The following is a 22,393-nucleotide window of genomic DNA, read 5'->3' as shown; positions in this document are numbered from 1 at the left end:
GAAGAGCTGGGAGCAAAAGCAGGGCACTGCGCATGCCTCCTGCACTCAACACCACCAAAAGGGTGGGCAGACCACCTGAGCCACCCTCTGGCCTGACCCCTGGACACACCCCTCCCCTCACCCCATGTAAGAAACTGCTCAGCCCCCCTCGGGGAGCGATCAGGGGAACCTGTTACTTGCTTTCGCTCCTTCCTGTGGCCGCAGGAGCCCCAATACAGCCTTGCCTGAATTTCTTGTCTGGCCTCTTATCAATTTCTATCGGTTAAGGAGGCCAAGAATCCTGGTTAGTATCAGGCTCACAAGACCTACTTTACCACATCATCAAGGGCTCTGCTAAGACATCACTTCCTTCCTGGAGGCCTTCCTCCACCACACCGTCCCATCATTATCTAAACCTCTCCTGGCCTCATCTCTTCCTACTGTTTGTCATCACCTGAGACCACAGGTGAGCGCTTTGTCCCCTCTGCCACCTGCTCTGAGTCTAGATGGCTGGCTCATGGCAGACGGCCCATCAGTGTTTGCTGAATCAGTGAATGCACGACTCCCATCTAGCTCACGTTCACCCTGGCCTTCCAAAGGGCTTCCTAGTCCCCTGCCCACAGCAGCAGGGCTCTGTGCTTTCCTGATAACACATCTTTAAGCCGTATTGTGTGCAGAAGCCTCTTGGGACGCAGAGGACTCTACAGAGTGGAGCGGGCAGGGTGTCTCTGTAGAGTGCTGGCTGCGGGTCCCCTGTCTTTTGTCTGCAGAGCGCTGCAAGTCTAAACCTGAGCTCGGGCGCACAGGGGGCTCGAAAGCCCCACCAAAGAGTTTCCCTGCCCTGCTGGGTGACCTTGCTCAGCAGTGGGCAGGACCTGCCTGTTCTTTTAAATAAAAGGAGTGCCTGTGTCCCAAAGCCTCTCTTATGAGAAGTCTCTGAAAAGGTTTGCTTACCTTACTTAACTAATTAAAGGCAAGCCACATTTTCCCCTCTCTGGTCTCTGCAGTCAACCACCAGTGGCTACTTGATAGTCACTGCCAGGTAGGGTTACCCAGGGGCCCGTGATCAAGCCATTTGCGTGATGATTGAGTCGACAAGGCTGAGCGCCTCGGTGGAAATATTTCCCGGTTGGACTCTCCTGTTGGCAGCCTGCTTACCATCACGCTTGCTTTTATAATGAGAAAGGAAATTATTTCTGCTTTTAATGATGGCGGCTCCAGAAATGGTGAGTGAAGTGGGGGGTGGGGGTGGGGCAGGCGCAGGGGAGAGAAGCCGCTTCTAAAAGGTGACTTCTCAACGTTTCTGGATGTGAAACCTCCCCACCATGACCTGCTGGGAAGGGACTCCCTTACCTAGGTTCCCCGTTTCAGGAAGCATTTTGCCGTTGATTCTCACTCTTGTTCTAAAGCCAGGCTGTGGAATTTGCCACAGGCTGACAGTAAGCTGCAGTTACGAGCAAGAATCAAGGTAAAAAAGGCTGAATGTGGATTATTAGTTTCCTAAGCTACTCTTCGAAGCTACTCTCGCAATGGAAACGAAATAAACATTTTTAGTGCATAACTCTTGCTTAGATTTCCCCAGGACCACGTGAAACAGGCATGAAGACAGAGTTTGTTTGAAGTGGCTTAATAGTTCCCTTTTGAATTTCAAACATTACAAGTAAATGGAGAGAAAATAACGATGGGTGACCTAAGTATCCATGTTTATATGGCTGTTGGAAAGTCTAGGTTTTAGCACGTTGCAGAAGCAACTTCCTGGGGTCCTCTCGCCTGATTCCTCGGAGAGTGATTTGGAATTTAGTCGGGAACATTTGGACTGTTTCTTTGCTCCCTCTGCCCCTCTTTTGAGTTATTGGAAATGACTTCCAAAGGCTTCTGACCTGTCCGGCATCACGATAGGTGGAATTCTCTTGGAGGAAACAGATCCCCCGTGTAGCTTTTGGGCGAGCCCGCAGTCCCCAGCCACTCCTCCCTTTGCGAGGTAAAGGGGGGGGGACTGGGCACCCAGAGGGCGAGGATACTTTCATCCTTAATTAGGTCAAGCCTGTGCGAGCCAGGAAAAGGTTGTGTTTACGGGAAGCTCCGAATACTGTGGGTGAGCGTCCCTTCCTTGGTGCTATCTGCATTTTGGGGGCACGGACATGATGTGAGTATCCAGACTTCTTATAGTATGGTAGGTGTATCACCTGCACGGGCAAAGGGTCAAGTTTAAGTGGGACAAAAGAGAGAAGGAAAGGGTTTGAAAGTAATTTATCTTCTGAAAAGTAATGGTAACTAACTTCTAAATGGTAAAAGGGCACATCTCTAGAGACATACTATTCAATTGATTTGAAGATTGGTTGAACAAATAATGGGAAAGTCATACGTTTGGGAGAATTACATTCGTAGTTTCGCTCACTCTAGACGTTTCTGTGTTATCTGCTGTGGCTCAGAAAAAAAAAATGCGTTCTCCCTGGACAAATAGTTTTGATTTATCGGCACTGAAAGCTCTTTATGTGGATTGTCAGATTTCAAAGATTTCGCATGACAAAGATTCGTTTGATGTTAAAACTATAAACAGGGACGCAAACGCTCTCTATTCTTTCCTGCGAAGGAGGTGGAGGTAGAGCCTGGTCTCCGAGGTCCTGAAATAGTCACCATGGGGGAAAATGACCCACCTGCTGCCGAAGCCCCCTTCTCCTTCAGATCGCTTTTCGGCCTTGATGATTTGAAAATAAGTCCTGTTACACCAGGTAGGTGGCACCAGGTCTCCTTTCTGCCCCGCTTCCCCTCCCCCATATAGATGATGGATGTGGCTGAGTGTTCCCCTGGAGAAATCTCTCCCCAGGAGCCCTCACACCCACAGGCCGCTTCCTCGTGTTTGCAGAATCCTGGAGAGAAGGGGCATTAGGGGGGCCGTCACTTTGTTTGGCCTCTTGCCAACTCCCTGGAGATAGGTGTTGGTATTCTCTGGATGGAGGTTTTCTGAAATCGAGGCTCCAACTGCCCCTGGGAGTTAGGGGTCAGATCCTGGCCGGGAAATCTCTGAGCCCTCCAGGAATTCCTGACAATCAGTGGTCACCAGCCCTTCCAGAAAACTTGAAATAAGCCGGTTGCCCTAACGGTATCAGATACCTAGATTAAAATTCAACAGCAGGTGACGGAGTTGCTCCTAGCAACTGAAGGAAGGAAAGTTGGTTTTGGAAATGAGTCATAAATGCTTGGAGAAATGGCAGACTCCTTCATGCCTGGATAGGATCTTTTTGGCAAAGACCCTATCAGGACTTGTCACAGGAAGCTGTGGCTCCCTGGTCCTGGCTGCAGTCAGGAAGACTGAGCCCAGGGGCTGGGCAGAGGGACATCTGGGGCCCCTGGCTAGGGTTCCAGAAAGCATGGCATGGGGGCCGCACTAACGATTCCTTTTAAACCACCTGGACAGCTGATGTGGACCGATGGGAGGCGGGAGAAGAGGTTTCAAGTAAGGGAAAATATACACAATTTACAAATGCTTTTCAAAAATTAGCATCAGTGGAAATGAAGAAAAAACATCCTGCAGTTACCTAACCACCCAAACTTAGCTAGTTTTTACATTTTCTTTATTCTCTCCATGTCCTTGACCATAAGTATACACTCACAGGCAGCGCAGGTGCAGACAGGCGTTTTTCCATGTGCTTTTTGGTTTTCTAAATGCCCTTTTTATAGGATCAGGTCGGTGTGTAATTTACATAGCCATTTTGGTCATCATTTGACATATAATTGTTTCTAATATTTTATAATATAAATCATAACATGAATAGCACTATACATATTCTTTTCTGCTAAGTTTTGATCATTTCTTCATGACTAATTCCCAGTCATGGGAAGGAATAAAAACTTTTTTAAACTTTTCCTTTTAAATAAACCAATGCATTGTTTATGAGGGAAATTTAGGAAATACAGTTAATCAAAGTTTTTTTAAGATGAGCCACAATTTTACTCTTACTCGGAGGTAAACCTATTAGCACTTTATAATTTATTTCTTGCCTTTTTCCTATCAACATATCTGCATTTCTCTTTGGAAGTGAAGTATGAAGGTAGACCCCAGAGATATTTTGGGTTTGGTTCCAGACCACTGCAATAAGCAAATATTGCAATAAAATGAGTCACATAATTTTTTAGTTTCCCCGTACGTATGAAAGTCAAGTTTATTAGCTAGCATAGTCTACTCAGCGTGCAATAGCCTTATGCCCCCAAACAATGTACATACCCTAATTAAAAAATTACGTTTTAACTTAGTTAAACAATTAACTTCATCGCTAAAAAATGCTAGCCTTTACCTGACTACACGGTGTTGCTACAAAACTTCAATTTATGAAAACGGCAATACCGGCAAAGCGCGATAGAACGAGGTCCGCCTGTACTATTTGTATGATTTTGAAGCTTACTTTTTTTAACTTAAAAATATTATGTTCATCTTTCCATGACATTAACTAATTAAATAGCCTTTAAGGCTTGGCAAACTATGGCCCCTGGGCCGAATCTGGCCCGCTGTCTGTTTTTCTAAATAAAGTTTTATTGGCACACAGACATATCCATTTATTCACATTTTGTCTGGCTGCTTTCAGGCCATAGCTGCAGAGTTGAGAAGCTGTGACAGGGACCACTTATGGCCCATAAAGTTTAAAACACTTATGATCGGGTCCTTCACAGAAAAACGTTGCCGACCCCTCTCCTCTCTCATTTTAGATATTTCTGTACCATTTGTAATTTCACCACCTCCCTTTCGTTGGTCACTTAGGCTGTTTCCATATGTCCGTGATGCGTCAATATTATCAAGGTCGCTCCTTTAAGTGTCCTTTACATAGAGATTTGTGTACATCTGTGATGACTTTTTTTTTTTTTTTTTTTTTTTTTTTTTTTTTTTTTTTTTGCGGTACGTGGGCCTCTCACTGTCGTGGCCTCTCCCGCCGCGGAGCAACAGGCTCCGGACGCGCAGGCTCAGCGGCCATGGCTCACGGGCCCAGCCGCTCCGCGGCACGTGGGATTCCCCCAGACCGGGGCACGAACCCGTATCCCCCGCATCGGCAGGCAGACTCTCAACCACTGCGCCACCAGGGAAGCCCTGTGATGACTTTTTAGGATAACTTCCTAGAAGTGGAATTAATAGGTCAAAAATTCTATCCATTTTTTAGCTTTTTGGTACATATTTCCAATTTGACTGTCAAAAAGTTTACACAGTTTATACTCTTATGGGCTGTTAAGTGGAGATCCATTTCCTTTCACTTTGGACTGCAGTGGAAATAGTAGTAGTAGTAGTAATAATAATACATTGCAAAGGTGATATGTAATTATGTCTAATTTGTGGTGTTTCTTTCGTTTCCAGAGGGGTTGAAGGTTTTTTGTGTGTGTGCTTGTTTATCATCTGCATTCCTCCTTTGAAGAGATGCTATACCTTTTGCTTTTTATTCCAAGCATGACCTCAAAGACAGGGCAAGGAGGAGGGGGACCACAGTGGGACCATAGGGCACGCGGCCGAGGAGCCGTAAAGTGGCAAATGTGAGCTGATACAAAGGCGCTGTAGTTGCAGGAGGGGCTGTAACTGCAGGACACTCTTTGGATCTACAACTGGGGCTCACTTCCTAAACCTCACTCTTAGATACTGAACAGCTAGAATGATGAGAAGTCATTCTGGGGTTCCTGCTGAGTTTTAAAGTGTGACTGGAGAGCCGGCATCTCAGTAGGGAGAGTGACTGATTGGGGCAGGCTTCCGGAGGCGGGGGAGGTGGAGAGGAGGGGTCTGCTTTGCTGACTCTAAATGGGTTATCCTGAAAGGAACTGGTCTCTGGCCTTGAGATAAAACCACGTTCATTATCCCAAAACCATCCCCAAACCAACCATCCATTCCTTCAATCTACTAACATTTACTGAGGACCGTGGAATGGCTAGTGCCGTTCTAGGTGTTGAGAGTACAGCCTGGAACAAGCCGCCCGCTCCTGCATCCAAGGCTAAACAAGGACCGTGCGGGTGGTCCCTCCGCCCCGCTCCACACTCACGGCACAGAGTCTGATGTGCATCTCCTATCCCCCCATTCTTCCCTTTCTGCTCCTGCTTTTTCCTTGTTTACTCTTTTCTCCCATTTCATCACTTTCTTTTTTCCATTTTTGTTTTCTAATTCACTTCTGTTTTGGGCAACCGGGAAGGGTACTGACCATTTTATAATCGCAGTCTTTATAGCCAGAGGATGAAGTTGTGGGTTTCCAAAGACAGACAGGGAGCCTCTTTTTGGCTCTTCCACGGGAGACTCTCGGCCCAACATCTCCAAGAGCAGGAGAACAGAGGCCAAGGCAGTCTCCGTCCTGTGTCGTCATGTGAGGCCTGGAAAGCTTCCTCCCCTCCCTACGTTCTAACCTTCCTAATTATAAGAGAGGACAGCTTCAGCATAGATGTATTTTCAGGATTGATGAGATAATTTGCATGAAATGGCCTGTTCTCCTGAGAGTAAACGTTGCAGTGGAAATCCTCCTGTCGTCCAGAGAGGCTTGCACTTTTGAGTATCTTAAGCTCTTCACATCTTCTTTTCTACCAAATCAGCCTTGTTCTATAGGCAAGAACTGGGAAGGGTCTGGGGCTTTACCCTACTTGCAAGCTAACAAGTCAGCCTGCCCCAGTCCCACGGATGCTGGCAGAAGACACAGCCCTTCGGTCGGACACGTGTACACACAGCACAGGTGGCACGAGCGTCCTGTTTGAGTAGGTCACGCTTGCCTGCCAAGTCCCTCAGCAGCAATGTGGAGCGGCCCAGGTGCACGCTGTACACGCAGCGGGTCTGCATCACAGCTGAGGAGCCCTGAGCTGAGGGAATCCACATCTTTTATAATGGGCTTCAAACAGACCTGCACAAGCTTTGTCCCAAAGGAAGAGGTGGTATTTATTAAGCCAGACAGTAAATAGTAACCTGTCCCTTGCTCTGGAGAAGGACACCATCTCTGTCTTCTAAGGCTGTTTGCTCTGCCAGCATCCTCCAAGAGATGGTCTGGAATGAAGGCCCTCGGTGTCTATGCTCAGGACTGGTGGAGAATGACCCGCACATCACCTGGTGACCCTTTCAGAGATCCCAGTTCTCTCTCTCCTGAAAGCACCCTGTTTGGGTTTTACATGTTGCCTTCCTCTGTAGGAAAACATCCTTGGGAGTTGGGGTTCTACCTCCCCTCCGTATTAGTTTCCTAGGGCCACCAAGACATCACAAACTCGGTGGCCTAAAACAGCAGGAATCTATTTTCTCTGGAGGCTAGAAGTCTGAAACTAAGGTGACCGCAAGGACTTGCTCCCTCTGACACCTGCAGGGGAAAGCCTTCCTTGCCTCACCTTAGATGTTGGGGTTTGCTGATAAATCATGGGTTCCTTGGCTTATAGATGTATCACCCCCATCTCTGTCTTCCTCTTCACATGGCCTTCTGCCCGTGTCTCTTCACATCATCTTCCCTCTGTGTGTGTCTGTCTCTGTGTCTGAATTTCCCCTGTTTATAAGGACACCAGTCATTTTAGATCAAGGCCCACATTAATGACCTTGATTTAACTTGATCACCTCTGTAAAGACTCTATTTCCAAATAAGATGATATTCTGAGTTCTGAGGGTTTGAACATAAACCTGTCTCTTGGGGGACACAATTCAATCCATCACACCATCCCCTAACCGAGGACGGATGGAGCTGGGCTGGTGTTGGGGAGCTTGGGCTCAACTTTTAGAGAACGTGCCCCCGGGTAGGCGGCCATTTCTCTAAGTCAACTCCCTTTGGGCTGGAACATTCTTTGCGCTGAGGGCAGGGGGGATGAATAGCTAAATTTTGTTTTATTTCATTCAGATTCGCTGTTCCGTGGCCTTTTGCTCTCCCCGCTTTTTGGTTTCTAGATTCCGACGCGGTGGCTGCCCAGATCCTGTCTCTGCTGCCACTGAAGTTCTTTCCCATCATTGTCATCGGGATAATTGCATTGATATTAGCGCTGGCCATTGGTCTGGGCAGTGAGTACGATCCATTATTTAGTAGGTTCTCAAATACCTGTTCAGGCGTTTAGACTTTCACGGGCTCCCCCCTCACACCAACCCGGGCCCGCCACACAGCCCTAATTACTAAGGCAAACACCCTCTGGGTTTGCTGATTTGAGCTTTATTTGCCGGCAGGATCGTGAAGCCGACCAGGGCTCCAGCGGGGGCCTTTGGCTGTGGTGGAGGTTTCATCACCGAGGAGCCTCTGCCCAGTTAAAAGTGGCCAGAGGCAGCTGATGAAACTGAACCCACAGGCAGGAGGGGGTGGGAGCGGGTGGAGGAGACAAGGAGGCCATTCATGCCAGGCCAAGCTGGGTTTCAAATAAGGTGCAAGTGGCTTTTGAGAAAGAGAGTCATTTGAATGGTCCCTGATAGGGAACAATTTTGCATTTACTCTTCAAATAGGCGGATCTCAGATCAGTTTAACTCTCCACGTGCTCGGCTTTGGGGTCCACAGTTCCCTCACTTCTCGCCCAGGGTCAGAGAAGACAGGAGGTAGATTGGGGGCCAGGGGTCCTCTCTCAAGGCTCCTTGCTCAGCCGGCTTAGCCAGTCGGCCACAGCCACGCACTTTCTCTCTGGACCTTGAGTCACCAGAGTCTAACTTCATCTTGAGTTGTGGCTTGAGGTCACTTAGGGAGACACGGTGGGGTGCAGCTGCCCCGCCCGCTGGAATCTGGAACAGAAACTGGGCTGAGGGAAACAGGCTGCTGGCAGTGGTGCCGTTTCAACGCAGCTTTCATGACGCTTGGGCAAGCTCAAGGCCGCGTGGCAGGTGCACGGTTGTCAGTGCTGTGCACTGAAGCAGCCCTTCCCCGACCCCCTCCCTCCTTTCCTCAGTCCACTTTGACTGCTCCGGGAAGTACAGGTGTCGGTCGTCTTTTAAGTGCATTGAGCTGACGGCTAGATGCGACGGAGTGTCAGACTGCAAAGACGGGGAAGATGAGTACCGATGTGGTAAGGTCATGCCTTTTCAGAAGCAGAAGCAGGAGGACGTCAGTACAACCCGACCCTGACCTTCCCCATCTGAGAAATGGGTCCAAGGCGACGCCTTTGTTAAGTCATGGGATCCAACTGGCATTCAGCCCAGGAGACCCTGGGCTGGGTATTAAGGGAGGGTCCTTACATGGAGCTAAAATTGGGTTGGGGAGACTCTGTAAGCAAGCAGAAGAGAGCTCCAAGAGAACTCAGGGGTCCAGACGATAAGAACTGTGGCCGCCCTGCGTGGGTGGGGCACTGACCAGGGGCAGGTCAGACTCAGCACGGGAGGGTCTAGGCTGGCTGCAGAGAAATTCTGCCGGGTCTCAGGGCTCCTCAGGCCACTAACGACCTGTCTTCCTGTGCGTTGGTCAGTCCGCGTGAGCGGTCAGAACGCCGCACTCCAGGTGTTCACGGCTGCCACCTGGAGGACCATGTGCTCTGAGGACTGGAAGAGTCACCACGCTACTGTCGCCTGTGCCCAGCTGGGGTTTCCAAGGTAATTCAGAGAGTGTCCAGCAGTGGGCAGGACATGAGCAGTGATCACGATGAGGGCAGACAGCTGCCGTTTAGCTGAGCACACACAAGGCACCTGGACACCCCCATGGCAACCCCGCCATGCCTGACATCACAGGTGCGCAAACCAAGGTCCCAACGTGCTAAGTGACTTGCTCAAGGTCACATGGGACCTAGCGTGTTTGGGGGCATCTCAGGCCAGGACCCTAGATGCAAACATTCAATAGAGAGCTTCAGAGCTGAGGACTGAGCCCCCAGTTCCTCAGGCCACAGCTCTTGGGCAGCTTCCCGACACCACCCAGCTTGGTCCCACTTCCCAAGGAGCCCCAGAGAGCCAAGTTCGAAAAGTCAGGAATTTAGTGAATGTCCAGTTATTCGAAACAGTTGATTAGCAACAGGTGGAAGAAAGAAACAGGTAGAAGAAAGAACTATTGCAGCGGAATCTCCACGTTTCAACGTTCTGCGTTCCTTATGTGACTTTTTGCACTGGGGCGACACACTTTGGCCCTGATGCGGCCCCGTCCCTCCCCTGGCCCCTCCTTCGGGCCCCTGGTAGCTGCTGTCTTCCTCGGGTGCCCAGGACTGCGCTTCTGCTCCTCTTTGTGTCGGATTCTTGGAGTTCAAAACCAGCAGGCTCTGAGTACCCACACTCTCCTCAGGAAGTGGGCATCCCTGTTTGCGCCCGAGGAAACGGGCGTTAAAACCTCCACGCTCTGAGCAGGGAGCCCTGACTTGCAAATCTGATGCATCATATTCTCAACTCTTTTCTCCAAAGCCAGTGAAACCCGCCCTCCAGCCCGTGTCCCTGAGATGTGCCTCTTTCTCACCCGTGACAACCTGGATTCAGAAATCAGCTGCACTTCAAGCCCAACGACAGCAGCAAAAGCACCCACACAATTGCCTTCAGGAATTATGTAGACTTGACCCCTCATAGGCAAGGAGGAAGTTTACATACCACACACACACAGCCCACATCACACACACCACAAACACACACACGCCACACACACCACGCGCACACGTCACACACACACGCCAATTACACAGACGCACACACAAACCCCGCCACCACGGCTCACAGCTGAAAGCTTCCCTTGGGCATTGTTGCTCCATAGGAGGTCGTTCCTTGGACTCACTAGGGGGCGTCCCTTCTTCTTCCCGTCTGCCTCCCCTGCTTCTCCCGCCTGGACCATCTCCCTGCCCTGAATCCCTGGCCTCCCCTCTGTCTTGCAGAGGGACCCAGCAGCCCCTCTCTCCTTCTCCCAACCCTTCCCGGCAGTGCTCAGGCATCTCTGCACCCCAGCCATCTGCGGAGAGGCTCCTTCCTCGTTCCATCTCAGGGCAAGTCTGGAGTATGCAATTTTCCAGTCTGTCCCCTCAACCTTGTCCATTTTCTTCCCTCTAAACTTGCTCTGTTCTTCCCTGTTTCTTCAGTTCTGAGATTTGCTTCTGTATCCTTTCTTGTTTATTCTTCCTATTTCTCTCTTGAAAGCCCTCCTTTGATCCCCTCTGCTCTACAGCGTCCTGTGTCAGAGGTCTGTGATAAAGAATAAAAGATAGACTGGCGACTCAGATTGCCTGGGTCCAGATCCCAGCACACGTGCAGCCCCGTCACATGACTGAGGCCTCAAAAATAAGGTGAATAATAATACCAGCTTTAAAGGGTCGCTGTGAGGGTCAAGTGATCTTGGGGCTTTGAAGCCAGCCTGGACCGCAGGGACGCCCTATAAGAGTCTGTGGTCATGGTTGTTGTTACCACTGAGACTTTGACAATTTATGGGGCTCCAGGTGCAGCCTTTGGGGGTCCCTTTGCATCACCCTCACCGCCCCACTGGTGGCCCAGTCCACCTGTATCAGGATCTCCGTCTCGGTAACATCCGGCTCTTTCATCTGGTGCCTGACGTATCAGCGGGTTGAGCAATACCTGGGGAGGCTGGAAGGGTCATTGCTGCTGCCTAGATTACATTTTTCTCAAAACTCAAACCTGGCTGCACTTTGTACACCACGTACGCTGCCCGCGCCATCCCCCAGCGTTTACAATCACCCGATGAAATCATGCTTGATAAGCTGGTGAGTTCGTGAGCGAAGCAAGCCAGCGACTCTGTCTTTTGTTCATTCCACGACCTCCCATCTCATGACTCTTTGGATGCCTGATTTGAAAAATATTATTCCCTCTTTTCCATCATTCTCCAGACCTGTTTCCTGACCCTTTAAACACTGGCTTGTCCTGGTGCCCCCGAATCTCTCCGTCTACATGCTCATCTCTCTGTAACGGGAGCCCTGCCAGCTCTGGGCAGCCTGGGAAAGTCTTTCATCCCCCCCCACCCCCAGCCTATCGTACCTGGGGCGCTCAGCATCCCCACTTCGGCGCTCACCTGAAAATACTCCACCCAATTCTGTGTTCTGTTCCCTCTGAGGCTCGCTTCAGGCCAAGCAAAGGTCAGTTCAGCTCAATGCATCAGGGAGCGTCCCCCCAGCTACGTCAGGAAGTGGTCCTCCCTCGCATGTGGCTGGAGCCCATGGTGGGTGGATGGGCTGTGGGGAGAGGGTCACCCCAGACTCTTCCAGGTCTGGAATACCTTGCTAAGTTGGCAGAAGGAAGCCATTGACGGTTTGGGGCTGCAAAATGACTCCCCTCCCAGTACGATACCTGTATCCTTGTGACTTGAGCCCAGGTAGATCTGCTACAGAGTGAATTCCACACATCAGGTCTGTGTTTCCATTGTGCTTGCAGCTATGTGAGTTCGGACACCATCAGAGTGGATTCACTGGAGGAGCAGTTCCGAGAGGAGTTCGTTTCCATCAATCACCTCTTGCCAGATGACAAAGTGACCACTTTACACCAGTCGGTGTACGTGAGGTAAGCGGCCAGGTGGTGCCGTGTCCACTTATGTCCACTCATCCGCTGGACTTGTACATGAGGTTGTGTTCTCCAAGTGCAAGGTGCAGGTTTGGCCGCTTTGGTTAGAAGGGTGGACGCACCAGGCTGGGGTACAAGAACTTAATCCCAAGCCAGGCAAATACAGCCCAACAGACAGAGGGAGGAAGGATGGTAAAGGGGTCCCGTGATGCGCGTGTCGTAAATACAGCATCGCACCGTGCACACAGTGGGCGCTGCTGATGTGTTAGGGGAAAGGAAGGGAGGGAGGGAGGAGAAAAAATATTAGAAAGAAAGAAATTAAGAAAGAAACGTATCCTTCTTTATTTACAAAATACTTTAATGTTCACCATTTGTATTACATGTTTCCCCAAAGAAGTCCTAAGGGAGGTAAAACGAGGTATCCTTAAATGACAGTCAGGTACCTGAAGCTTACAGGGGTCACCTGTCTGGTGCACAGAGGTACGTCAGGCTTTCTGAACCCACGTTCCGTGTGCTCTTCCTGACTCCTTGGACCAAACCCCGAGAGGAGTGTGTTCTCTGCTCCAGGAAACACCTGCCTGTCAACCTATTGTACAATTGACAGTCGCTCCTGAACCCACGTGAAATCTGCAGGGACAGCTCATCTCTTGGGTCCTAAAACCGCAGTCTGGTGACACTAGCTTTTTCTTGCATGACCATGTGACAGGACTGGGGCTCTAAAGGCAGGAAACCTACAAAGGGATCTACAAAGGGATCCCAGGGTGGATTGTAACATGAGCACCCACCCACGCAAGGGACAGTGTGTGTCATTTCCCAGGCAATCACATCTCAGCTCTGGAGGTGGGGGGAGGTCTCCTCTGACATGCATGTGTCCCAGGCTGCAGGGACTTTGTGGCAGGAGAGCCACAAAACTGACATGCAAATGACACCAGTGTATGTTTATATAATATAGCTCATTATACATTTCTTATCATTAGCTATACAAAGCCTAGAAATACTCAACACCCGGTCACACACACCATACCTCACTGTAGTCACGTGTTTTAGAATGAATTGTGTGACCTCACTCTCGTGGGGTTTTTTTTCTAGACTAAAATTGTAATCTGTATTCAAGAGCAGGGGAGTAAAGTTTATTTTTCTTTTACCCCAAGATTTAAGTAAAAAAAAATAAAAAAGTGTTCAGTTCACAGGCCTCGGGTATTTATCATTAAACGCATTCTTTTTCCACTTTAGGGAGGGATGCACCTCGGGTTACGTGGTTACCTTGAAGTGCTCAGGTGAGAGTTACAGAAACGCAGAGAGAAACGGAAGGAAGCCCTGGCTCACAGGCTCCTGTCCCCCCTCCCCGCTCCTTGGACCGCTCTGTTGGCAGTCCCTTCCTCCCAGGGGCCAGGTGGGAACTCTGTGACCCCCATCTGCCAGGTTGGTGAAGAGAGCCCTGGGCGACTTCTCAGGAGCAGACAGGACCACGGCGCACGATGTCCTGTCCTTCCGTGGTGGCACCAATCGCCTGACTCTCTGGCACCTTCTCTTCCCCACCCCTCCTGCCAGAAAAGTGTGCACGGGCTGCTTAGTGCCCGCCCCCAGCCTGGGCAGGCACCCTATGTTCCTGGCAAGGGGGCGCCGTATCTGGCGCTGTGTCCTGACGGGCTTTTCCCACGGCACCCCTACAGCACCCTGCTTGTCCCACGCCACAGGTGACCTGCCCCCGCCCCCATCCCTCACCCTGTGCTCCCACCAAAGCTCCCGCCCCTGCCCCTCCCTCTCCTTCTGCAGTCTGCGGTCTGAGGACGGGCTCCAGCCCGCGCATCGTGGGTGGCAACGTGTCCTTGCTGGCGCAGTGGCCCTGGCAGGCCAGCCTGCAGTTCCAGGGCTACCACTTGTGCGGAGGGTCCGTCATCACCCCCGTGTGGATCGTCACTGCTGCCCACTGTGTTTATGAGTGAGTTCTCCTGACCTCCTTGCGGGGGGTCCTCATCTTCTGCAGACCCCCATCCCAGTCCAGGCCATGTTGGGACAGGGCTGATTTGGGTGGTCGACAGCAGGGCAGGTCCAGAAAGCAGGAAGACAGACCGGATGGTCACAAAGTAATGTCCACGGGGTGGGACACCTTCCTTCTTCACTGTGGATCCAGCTCCATCAGCTGGGTGAGACTGGTGACCCTGGGCTCATTTTAAGGATCTCTGGCCCGCAGCTCTTACAGAAAAGAGAGAAGGAAGAGGAAGGAAGCTCTCACAGGAGGGAACCCAGCAACCTAAAGGCCCTAGGCCTCCCTGTAGCTCATCACAGTGGACCATGCTGTGGCCGAGAGGGAGAGGGAGGGTGCAGGGTAGGCAGGGGTCTCCCCAGAGCCACCCCTCCTTGAGTCTCTCTCCAGGGGGCTGGCTTGGAAGAAAACCACAGAAAATACTTCCAAACACAGGGGCAATCGTCCCCGTTGTTTCCACCTCCCTCTACTTCGGTTTCTGATGGAGAATAGACCCTGATGGACTGTCACGGGGAGCAAGGTTCAGCTCACTTCTCAAATGCCCAGAGGTGCAAAGAGCAAGGCCTGTCTAGGAAATGCACGGGGTGGGTCTGTGCTTCTGCAGGGCTTGGTGGGGGGGACGTCTGCTGGCATCTCCTTAGCACCGGCTCTTGGGACACCTGAGGGGTCCGTGGGTTAACGTGCTTGGGGCTTTCTCATTTTAGTCTCTACCTCCCCAAGTCATGGACCATCCAGGTGGGCCTCGTTTCCCTGCTGGACAGTCCAGCCCCCTCCCATCTGGTGGAAAAAATCATCTACCACAGCAAGTACAAGCCAAAGAGGTTGGGCAATGACATCGCCCTCATGAAGCTGGCCGGGCCTGTCACTTTCAATGGTACGTCTGGGTCTCTGTCATTTTGTTGCTATCCTTTGTTTCGAGAGAATTTGAATTGCTTGTTGAAGCATGGTGATGAAGGCTGCCTTACAATCTCGCCAGATAATTCCAATATGTGATTCATTCCCGCGCTGGCCTCAGTTGACTGTCTCTTCGTCTTAAAGTTGTGATTTTCCTGGCTCTTGGTATGATAAGAAATTTTCAGTCATATTTCGGTCACCTGGGCCATCGTGTTAGGAGACGTACATCTTCAATTTTAGCAGACTGTCACCCTGTTCAGGTTCACTATGCAGGTCCTGGCCTGCTTTTGTGGGCTGTGGTTCTGATGATTTTTTGATTTCAGAGCCTGTGTGGTTCTACTTTGGTCAACTTGGTTTGGCTGGGGCCGCTGGGGCCCTCACTTGTGCTACTTCCTTTCTGCTGGTACCACCTGGAGATTAAAGGGACTTCCCCAGGCCAGACCACCCGGTGCCTGTGGGTGGTAGAAGGGGGTCTCAGGCACATGGCAACAAAGAGCTTTTTCTTGTTTCGTGCTTATCGTGGTGAGGTCCCCACCCATCTGCCTGGTGTCTCAATCTTGGCTGAGAAAGAGAGGGCCTCCCAGGCCAGCCAGCTGCTTGTGGTGGGATCTTCCCTGCAGCCCTTTCTTTATAAGTCAGAAGACACTGGGAATCTCCAGCTCCTGGAAATACTCAGAAACGTTCTCTCCCAACCAGCTGCTGAGTTCAGAGGCTCTGTTTCTCCACAGAAATGTCAAGTCCTGACTCCCGGAGGTTTCAAAAACACCAGAAAAGCCACACGGGACAGAACTTTCCAAGATGTTACAGATGCAACAAAGCATATGAGCCTGCTCCTAAATAAGTAAAAGCCCTCCTCTGCTTCCCAAGGCTTAGAGCAGCTCAGAGAGCAGCAGAGTATAATAAACAAGGCCCCTGGTTGGAGCAGAAGCCTGGCTCAGGACCAGCAGCAGGTCGGACCTGGCAGAACCGACAGTGTGTTTAGCACATAGCACACAGAATTCTCCACGCATCACACTTGGAAACAAATATTTCTAGAGAAACAAAGAGAAATTGTAAAGGTGGTGTGTGTTTGTTAATTATGATTAATGACCCTTGGTTATACAAAAATGAGGTGCCAGCACTTGCACTTTGACAAAAATTAAAATGAGTGCCCTTACCCCTTCTCTACCTTTCCATTATTGTCCTACCCCAAAAGCTTAGCGTGTCTCAGAATACGGGCACACGAAGGCCCCGTGACAGTCTTTGGTGGAGGGCTTACGTGACACAGCCCAGGTGGACAGGCAGGCTCATCGCCTCCAGATATGTCAGGAAGGATGGGAATATTCACACACTGTTGGGCCATAAAGCAGCGTGCCCATGGTCTAGAACGAGAGCAGGCAGGCTTTGGCCCATGGGCTGAATCTGACCCTTTGCCTACTTTTGTAAATAAAGTTTTATCGGCCCACAGCCTGGCCCATTTGTTCACCACGGCCCGTGGCTGCTTTCATGCTACTGTGGCAGAGGTGAGGGTTGAAACAGAGACCACGTGGCCTGCCAAGCCTAAAATATAAAGTATTTGGCTTTTCTTTTCTTTTTTGCGGTACGCGGGCCTCTCACTGTTGTGGCCTCTCCCGTTGCGGAGCACAGGCTCCGGACGCGCAGGCTCAGCGGCCATGGCTCACGGGCCCAGCCGCTCCACGGCATGAGGGATCTTCCTGGACCGGGGCACGAACCCGCGTCCCCTGCATCGGCAGGCGGACTCTCAACCACTGCGCCACCAGGGAAGCCCTATTTGGCTTTTTATAGAAAATATGCTGACCCCTAGTCTAGACTCCCTCATGTTGCCACGGTCTCGGGTTGTTTTAAAGTTTCAGGGCTCTGGTGGGCAAGGGGTCCCTACTCTGAGCAAATAGCTTCCAAACGACCAGGGACCTGGCCTTTCTCTGGGAGCTGGCTTGAGCTGCCAGAGCGGTAGGCACTGAGAAGACGGTTTTCTCAGACCACAGCTGCCACAGGCTTGAAAGCTCTTGTTTCCTCTCCAAACAGAGATGATCCAGCCAGTCTGTCTGCCCAACTCCGAAGAGCACTTTCCTGATGGGAAAATGTGTTGGACGTCAGGCTGGGGGGCCACAGAGGATGGAGGTCAGTGTTCTGAAATCAAGATTCTGAGTCCAGGGTGCCTAGAACCGAGAGGGCTGTGGGCCTGCTCCCCAGGCTCCCAGTGTAATGTCCCCACCCACGTGTCCCGGTCGGGGTGTAGCGCAGACCCCCAGCCGGCCACTGAGACATGAGAGGAATGGGAGGCGGGTGTGCCCTGTGGTGAGCCTGTAATACGTGAAGGTCACAGTTTATAAGCAGGTGAAATTAGAGGGTGTCGATCTGTTTGGGTGGGTGGTGAGGCTGACCCACCACAGATGTGTTAGTTTCTTGTCGCTGCTGTAACAAATGACCCCAAATTTACTGGCCTAAAGCAATGCACGTGTGTTGCCTCACAGTTACGGGGATCGGAAGTCATAAATCAGTGTGTCAGGAAGGCTGTGATCCTCCCAGAGGCTCTGGGGGAGGATCTGTTCCCACGTGTTCCAGCCTCTAGGGCCCCTGCATCTCTTGCTTCTGCCCTCACCTCCACCTTCAAGCCAGCAGCACAGCATCTTCCAATCTCTCTCCTCACTGACCTCCGCTTCTCCTATCATCACATCTCCTTCTCTGACCCTTTGAAGGACCCTTGTGATTACACTTAAGGTCCACCCAGAGAGCCCGGCATCGTGTCCCCATCTCAAGGTCTTATCACATCTGCAAAGTCCCTTTTAGAAGGTGACACGGTCCCTGGTTCCAGGGGTTGGGATGTGGATGCCTTTGGGAGTACAAGTTTCTGCTGACCACCCCGAGGTTCCACCCCAAAGCTGTGAGTGGGATCTTCGCGTGCCTTAGTTTCCCTGCTGTCATCTGGGTTATTTTGGGAACTAAACAGACTGGTATAGGTCAAGTGCTTGGCCCAGGACAGGCTCTGGCGGGGCGGGGGTGGGGGGGGCCCTGTTGGCTACATTTGCCCCCCGTCCTCCCACATTGGTGACCTTAGGGAAGTGAGTGGCCCTGACATGAAGCAGCGGGGTCCCCCAGCAGACTCCCCAGGGGGCAGAGCTCTAAGGCCATCCACCTCCAGGCTTCCCCACCCGCATGCAGGCCCCCTGAGTTCCTGGTGGGGGCCCCCCGCACCACACGAACAACCCCCTGCTCTGACCCAGGCGATGCCTCCCCGGTCCTCAACCATGCGGCTGTGCCTCTGATCTCCAACAAGATCTGCAACCACAGGGACGTGTACGGTGGCATCATCTCCCCCTCCATGATCTGTGCTGGCTACCTGAAAGGCGGTGTGGACAGCTGCCAGGTAGGGGCCCCTGGTGACCCCTGGGGGCCACGCTGCAAGCAAGGCGAGGCTCTGCTGTGGCAACCCAGCCTGCGGGAGAGGCCACCACCAGCATGTCCCTGTGACTGACTGAAAAGCAAATTTACAGGGCGTGGGAAGAAGTTTGCTCAGGATATCAGTGTTTACCCAACGCTCCCCTCTGCCTGGGTGCTGGGCAGTGGGAAGGGTCTCGGAGTTTGCAGAGGGACCAAAGGGGCAGAGGGCAGGCGGGAACCAGGGAATCCAGTCTGCAAAGCTACAGTGGGCGAGACTCCAACACTGCCTGGTCCAGCCGAAGCCCCTGGCCAGGCAGACCCTCCCTCTGGAGCATCCCTCTGTTTCCCCAGCTGCCTTGACCTTCGTGGGTTCAGGGTACCGAGATCTGGCAGGGAGACGGCTGGAGGGGGACCGTCCCCAAAGGATAAGGACCCCACTATTAGGGGTACAAGTCAGTTCCAGAAGGACTGGGGAGTGAACGCAGAGCCATCTTCGTGCTGTATTTTGTGATAGAGTGAAGGGGGGGATCCTGCCACCAGGACAAGGGACACACCGTGGCAGTGCCTGTTGTGTGCCCTTTGCTCTTTCCTTGTCATCTAGGGAGACAGCGGGGGGCCCCTGGTGTGTCAAGAGAGGAGGGTGTGGAAGTTGGTGGGAGCCACAAGCTTCGGCATTGGCTGTGCCGCGGTGAACAAGCCCGGAGTCTACACCCGCATCACCTCCTTCCTGGACTGGATTCACGAGCAGATGGAGGTGGGTGCAGCGCCGCCCCTGCCCTGGAATCTCATGCTGGTGCCGGTCAGTCAGTCCACCTCTGGCATCCCTTCTGTGGGACCCCAGTCCTGCTGTCCGGAGCCAGGAAGTGACCAATCAGTTATCGATTTGTCAAGCAGTGACTTTGTGCTTCTGGGCGTTAGACCGAGCAGGGCTAATCCCACAGACAAGGCCCTGGCGGGGTGGGCATGGCGGGTGGGCACACACAGGGCCAGTGTTGCTGGGACGGGAAGGAAACGTGCTTCCACCAACTGGGGAAAGGAGGAGGGGCAGCCGAGGAAGAGCCCTGGGGGACGGGAACCAGCCAGGTGGGCACGTGTGGGTATGGAGACAGGCGGGGGATGGTCTGGACCGGAGGCCCCGAATGCCCACTGGGGAGTTTGGACCTTGCCAGGAGCCAGGGTGGCATGGAGAGTCTCCAATCAGGAGGGGTCTGGGCGGTTCTGTGCTTTGGGGGGGCCTCCCTGTGGGCGGTTGGGGGTGGTGCTGGAGGAGGGAGATGGGTCAGTGAGGCTGGCTTGGCAAGACCAGGGCTGGCAGGGGGAGCCCTGGTGATGGCGGGAGGAAGAATGGGACGCCCAGGGACAAGGAATGCCCCAGCCTACTCCAGGCCCCAGTGCAATGGCTTAGAAGACAGGGGGAGACACCCACCTAGGGAGCGAGAGCCTGGACAGCCTGGCCTTCCACCCCATGGGCGCGCAGCAGATGTTTGCGGACCTGATCACCGGCTCTGAGTCCCACGTCAGGCCTTGGACCAATTTCAAAGAACTTTGTTTTTTTTTTTGGTGTATTTTGTTGTTGTTTTCGTTGGGTTTTTTTGAGGCAAAATTTACACAGAGTGAAACTGACCATTCTAAAGTGAAAATCTGGGGGCATTTAGCCCATTCACAATGTTGGGCTGCTGCCGTCTCTACCTAGTTTCAGAATATTTTCATTTTCTGGAAATAAGACTTCATTAAGCAGTCGCTCCCTGTTCCCTGTCCCCCAGACTCCAGTGACCAGTAATCTGCTTTCTGTCCTGGTAGATCAAGACCTTTAAAATGCTCCTTTTAATTTAAAGCATTTGGCTAAGAAGGACCAAACTCCTCATGTGCCTTGGTGTTAATTTCCACTTCTTCCTCCTTGAATATTTGCCTTAAATCAGGAGCTACGAGCAGGGCTGAGGCCCCAGGACTGGGCCTGGCTGGAATTCCAGCCCTGCTGTCGTATAGCTGTGTGTTCTCTGCAGGCATATCGTGCCAGCCCATTGCAGGGCAAGGCTAGGAGATAGGCCTGCCGGGGACTTCTGCTGGGGCTCATTTTGCTGTTAGCTGACCGCCTGGCCCAGCGCTGAGGGCTGTGCAATGCTCTTCAGCCCCCAATTCAGCCCAAATCCCTCACCCCCTCAGAAAACAGACATTTGAAAGAGCAGCCTCCTTGCTGCATGGCTGCAGACAGCCCGTGAGCAGGATTGAGAGGGGATGAGGGTCATGTGGGCCGGGGGGGGTGGGGGTGTCACGTGGGCGTAGGGAGTGGAGGACCCTGTGATTTCGCCCAGGGAGCCTCGGAGGTGCAGCTCCACGACGCTGCTCCCAGGCTCAGAGGGTCCATGTGACCAGGCTTTCTGCAAGGGTAGGTTGAAGATGTCCGGCCCAGTCCTGAGCTGGTGGGGAGGACCAGGTTCCAAAATCAGTCTGGGAGGTTCTGACAGAGGGGTCCTGACCTCTCAGCCCATTTCCTCCCAGCACCGCCCTGGCTGTGGGGCCCTAGGACCATTCCCATATTAGAGGTGAGGGGACCCACATAAGCCCCCCGCCGAGGCTAATAAGGGCAGGGCGTGAGTCTAACCAGCTCCGTGAGCCCAGCCCCCCACCCTGCAAAGCTCAGTGATGGATCTCCAAGCGGGGCCGCAGAGCACTCCTCCTGGCTGCTCGCTAGCGTTGGGGGTCCAGAGGGTCTGATCGGACGCCCTGGCAATTCTGAGGCAGGGGTCTCCGGGGCACACTCTGAGGACGTGGGGGGATTTTAGAAAGGGCTCCTCTTCCTCCCAGAGCTCGAGAAGCAGGTTCTTCTGGATGTAGGTGGATGGCTCCCCTGAGGCCTGGGAGAGCATCTCAGCCACGGCAGCCTCTGGCATCTGAAGGCCTGTGTGAGTCATGCCTCTCTTCAAACGTCTCTGGGACGACCCAGAAGAGGCTTCCCTCCCATGAGAGTTTTCCAGCGGGCCTGCATTTTAATTTATTTTTTGTGGTATGCGGGCCTCTCACTGTTGTGGCCTCTCCCTCTGCGGAGCACAGGCTCCGGACGCGCAGGCTCAACGGCCATGGCTCACGGGCCCAGCCGCCGGGGATCTTCCCGGACCGGGGCACGAACCCGTGTCCCCTGCATCGACAGGCGGCCTCTCAACCACTGCGCCACCAGGGAAGCCCCGGGCCTGCATTTTTAGTTGTTTCTTTTGAACCTTGATGTGAGGGCCTTCCAATAGCTCTCACACCTCGAGGGGAATCACCCCATTTTTTAGCTGATGCGAAAGCTTGCTGCGTCACCTTCATTTTCATCCAGTAGTTTTCTCTCTCTGCTGGACGCTTAAAACGAAATCGTTGCAACTCAAAGAGAGACACAGGAACACTGATACTAAGAGCTGGAAACGATGGAATAGTCGCAGGTTGATGACGGAGACGGCGGGGGTGTGGCAGGTTGGAGGTGTGACACAGGGAAGGGGAGCTATTTCACACTTACCCGGGATCCGCATGGAACAGAGGCCAACTTTGTCCCCATCAGTCGTGAACAGCTGACGCTCCACTCAGGGTGCAGTCAGGTGCTCACTCCATCTTAATATTAGAGAGATGGCTTGAAGCGCTGAAAAAGATAATACCTATGTTTTCATTTCTAGAGGGACCTGAAAACTTGAAGAGAAAGAGGCAGGTTACCACCTTGAGTTCCGGCCAAGACGGAGACATCCCTGTCCTTCCATGGATTGTAACAGCAGAGCCAAAAGAAGGAGCATCTTTTCGTTCCTCTACATCTAGAGCAATTTTCTTCT

General features: G+C 52.3%; 1 protein-coding gene across 1 annotated transcript; it reads left to right on the top strand.

Annotated features, from left to right (window-relative positions):
* The first annotated feature begins 1,125 nt into the window (after nt 1-1,125).
* Nucleotides 1,126-22,334, top strand: TMPRSS3 (transmembrane serine protease 3). The gene is made up of 13 exons (XM_032630842.1): nt 1,126-1,205; nt 2,573-2,711; nt 7,847-7,957; nt 8,821-8,937; nt 9,334-9,457; nt 12,209-12,334; nt 13,568-13,611; nt 14,111-14,276; nt 15,026-15,195; nt 17,241-17,336; nt 18,440-18,582; nt 19,198-19,350; nt 22,244-22,334. Exons 1-13 carry the CDS (start codon nt 1,185-1,187, stop codon nt 22,259-22,261), a joined length of 1,428 nt encoding a protein of 475 aa, XP_032486733.1. The 5' UTR covers nt 1,126-1,184; the 3' UTR covers nt 22,262-22,334.
* The last annotated feature ends 59 nt before the right edge of the window (nt 22,335-22,393 follow it).

The sequence above is a fragment of the Phocoena sinus genome, chromosome 4, assembly GCF_008692025.1.
Source record: "Phocoena sinus isolate mPhoSin1 chromosome 4, mPhoSin1.pri, whole genome shotgun sequence".
Taxonomy (NCBI): Eukaryota; Metazoa; Chordata; class Mammalia; order Artiodactyla; family Phocoenidae; genus Phocoena; species Phocoena sinus.
Note: the sequence above shows the minus strand (reverse complement) of the source record. Positions and strands in the feature narration are given on the sequence as shown.

Excerpts from the sequence above, each read along its gene's own strand:
- TMPRSS3 (XM_032630842.1), top strand. The coding sequence starts at position 1,185 with ATGATGGCGGCTCCAGAAATG. Across the intron at positions 8,938-9,333 it reads GGAAGATGAGTACCGATGTG|TCCGCGTGAGCGGTCAGAAC; the intron begins GTAAGGTCATGC and ends TGCGTTGGTCAG. Across the intron at positions 14,277-15,025 it reads GCTGCCCACTGTGTTTATGA|TCTCTACCTCCCCAAGTCAT; the intron begins GTGAGTTCTCCT and ends TTCTCATTTTAG.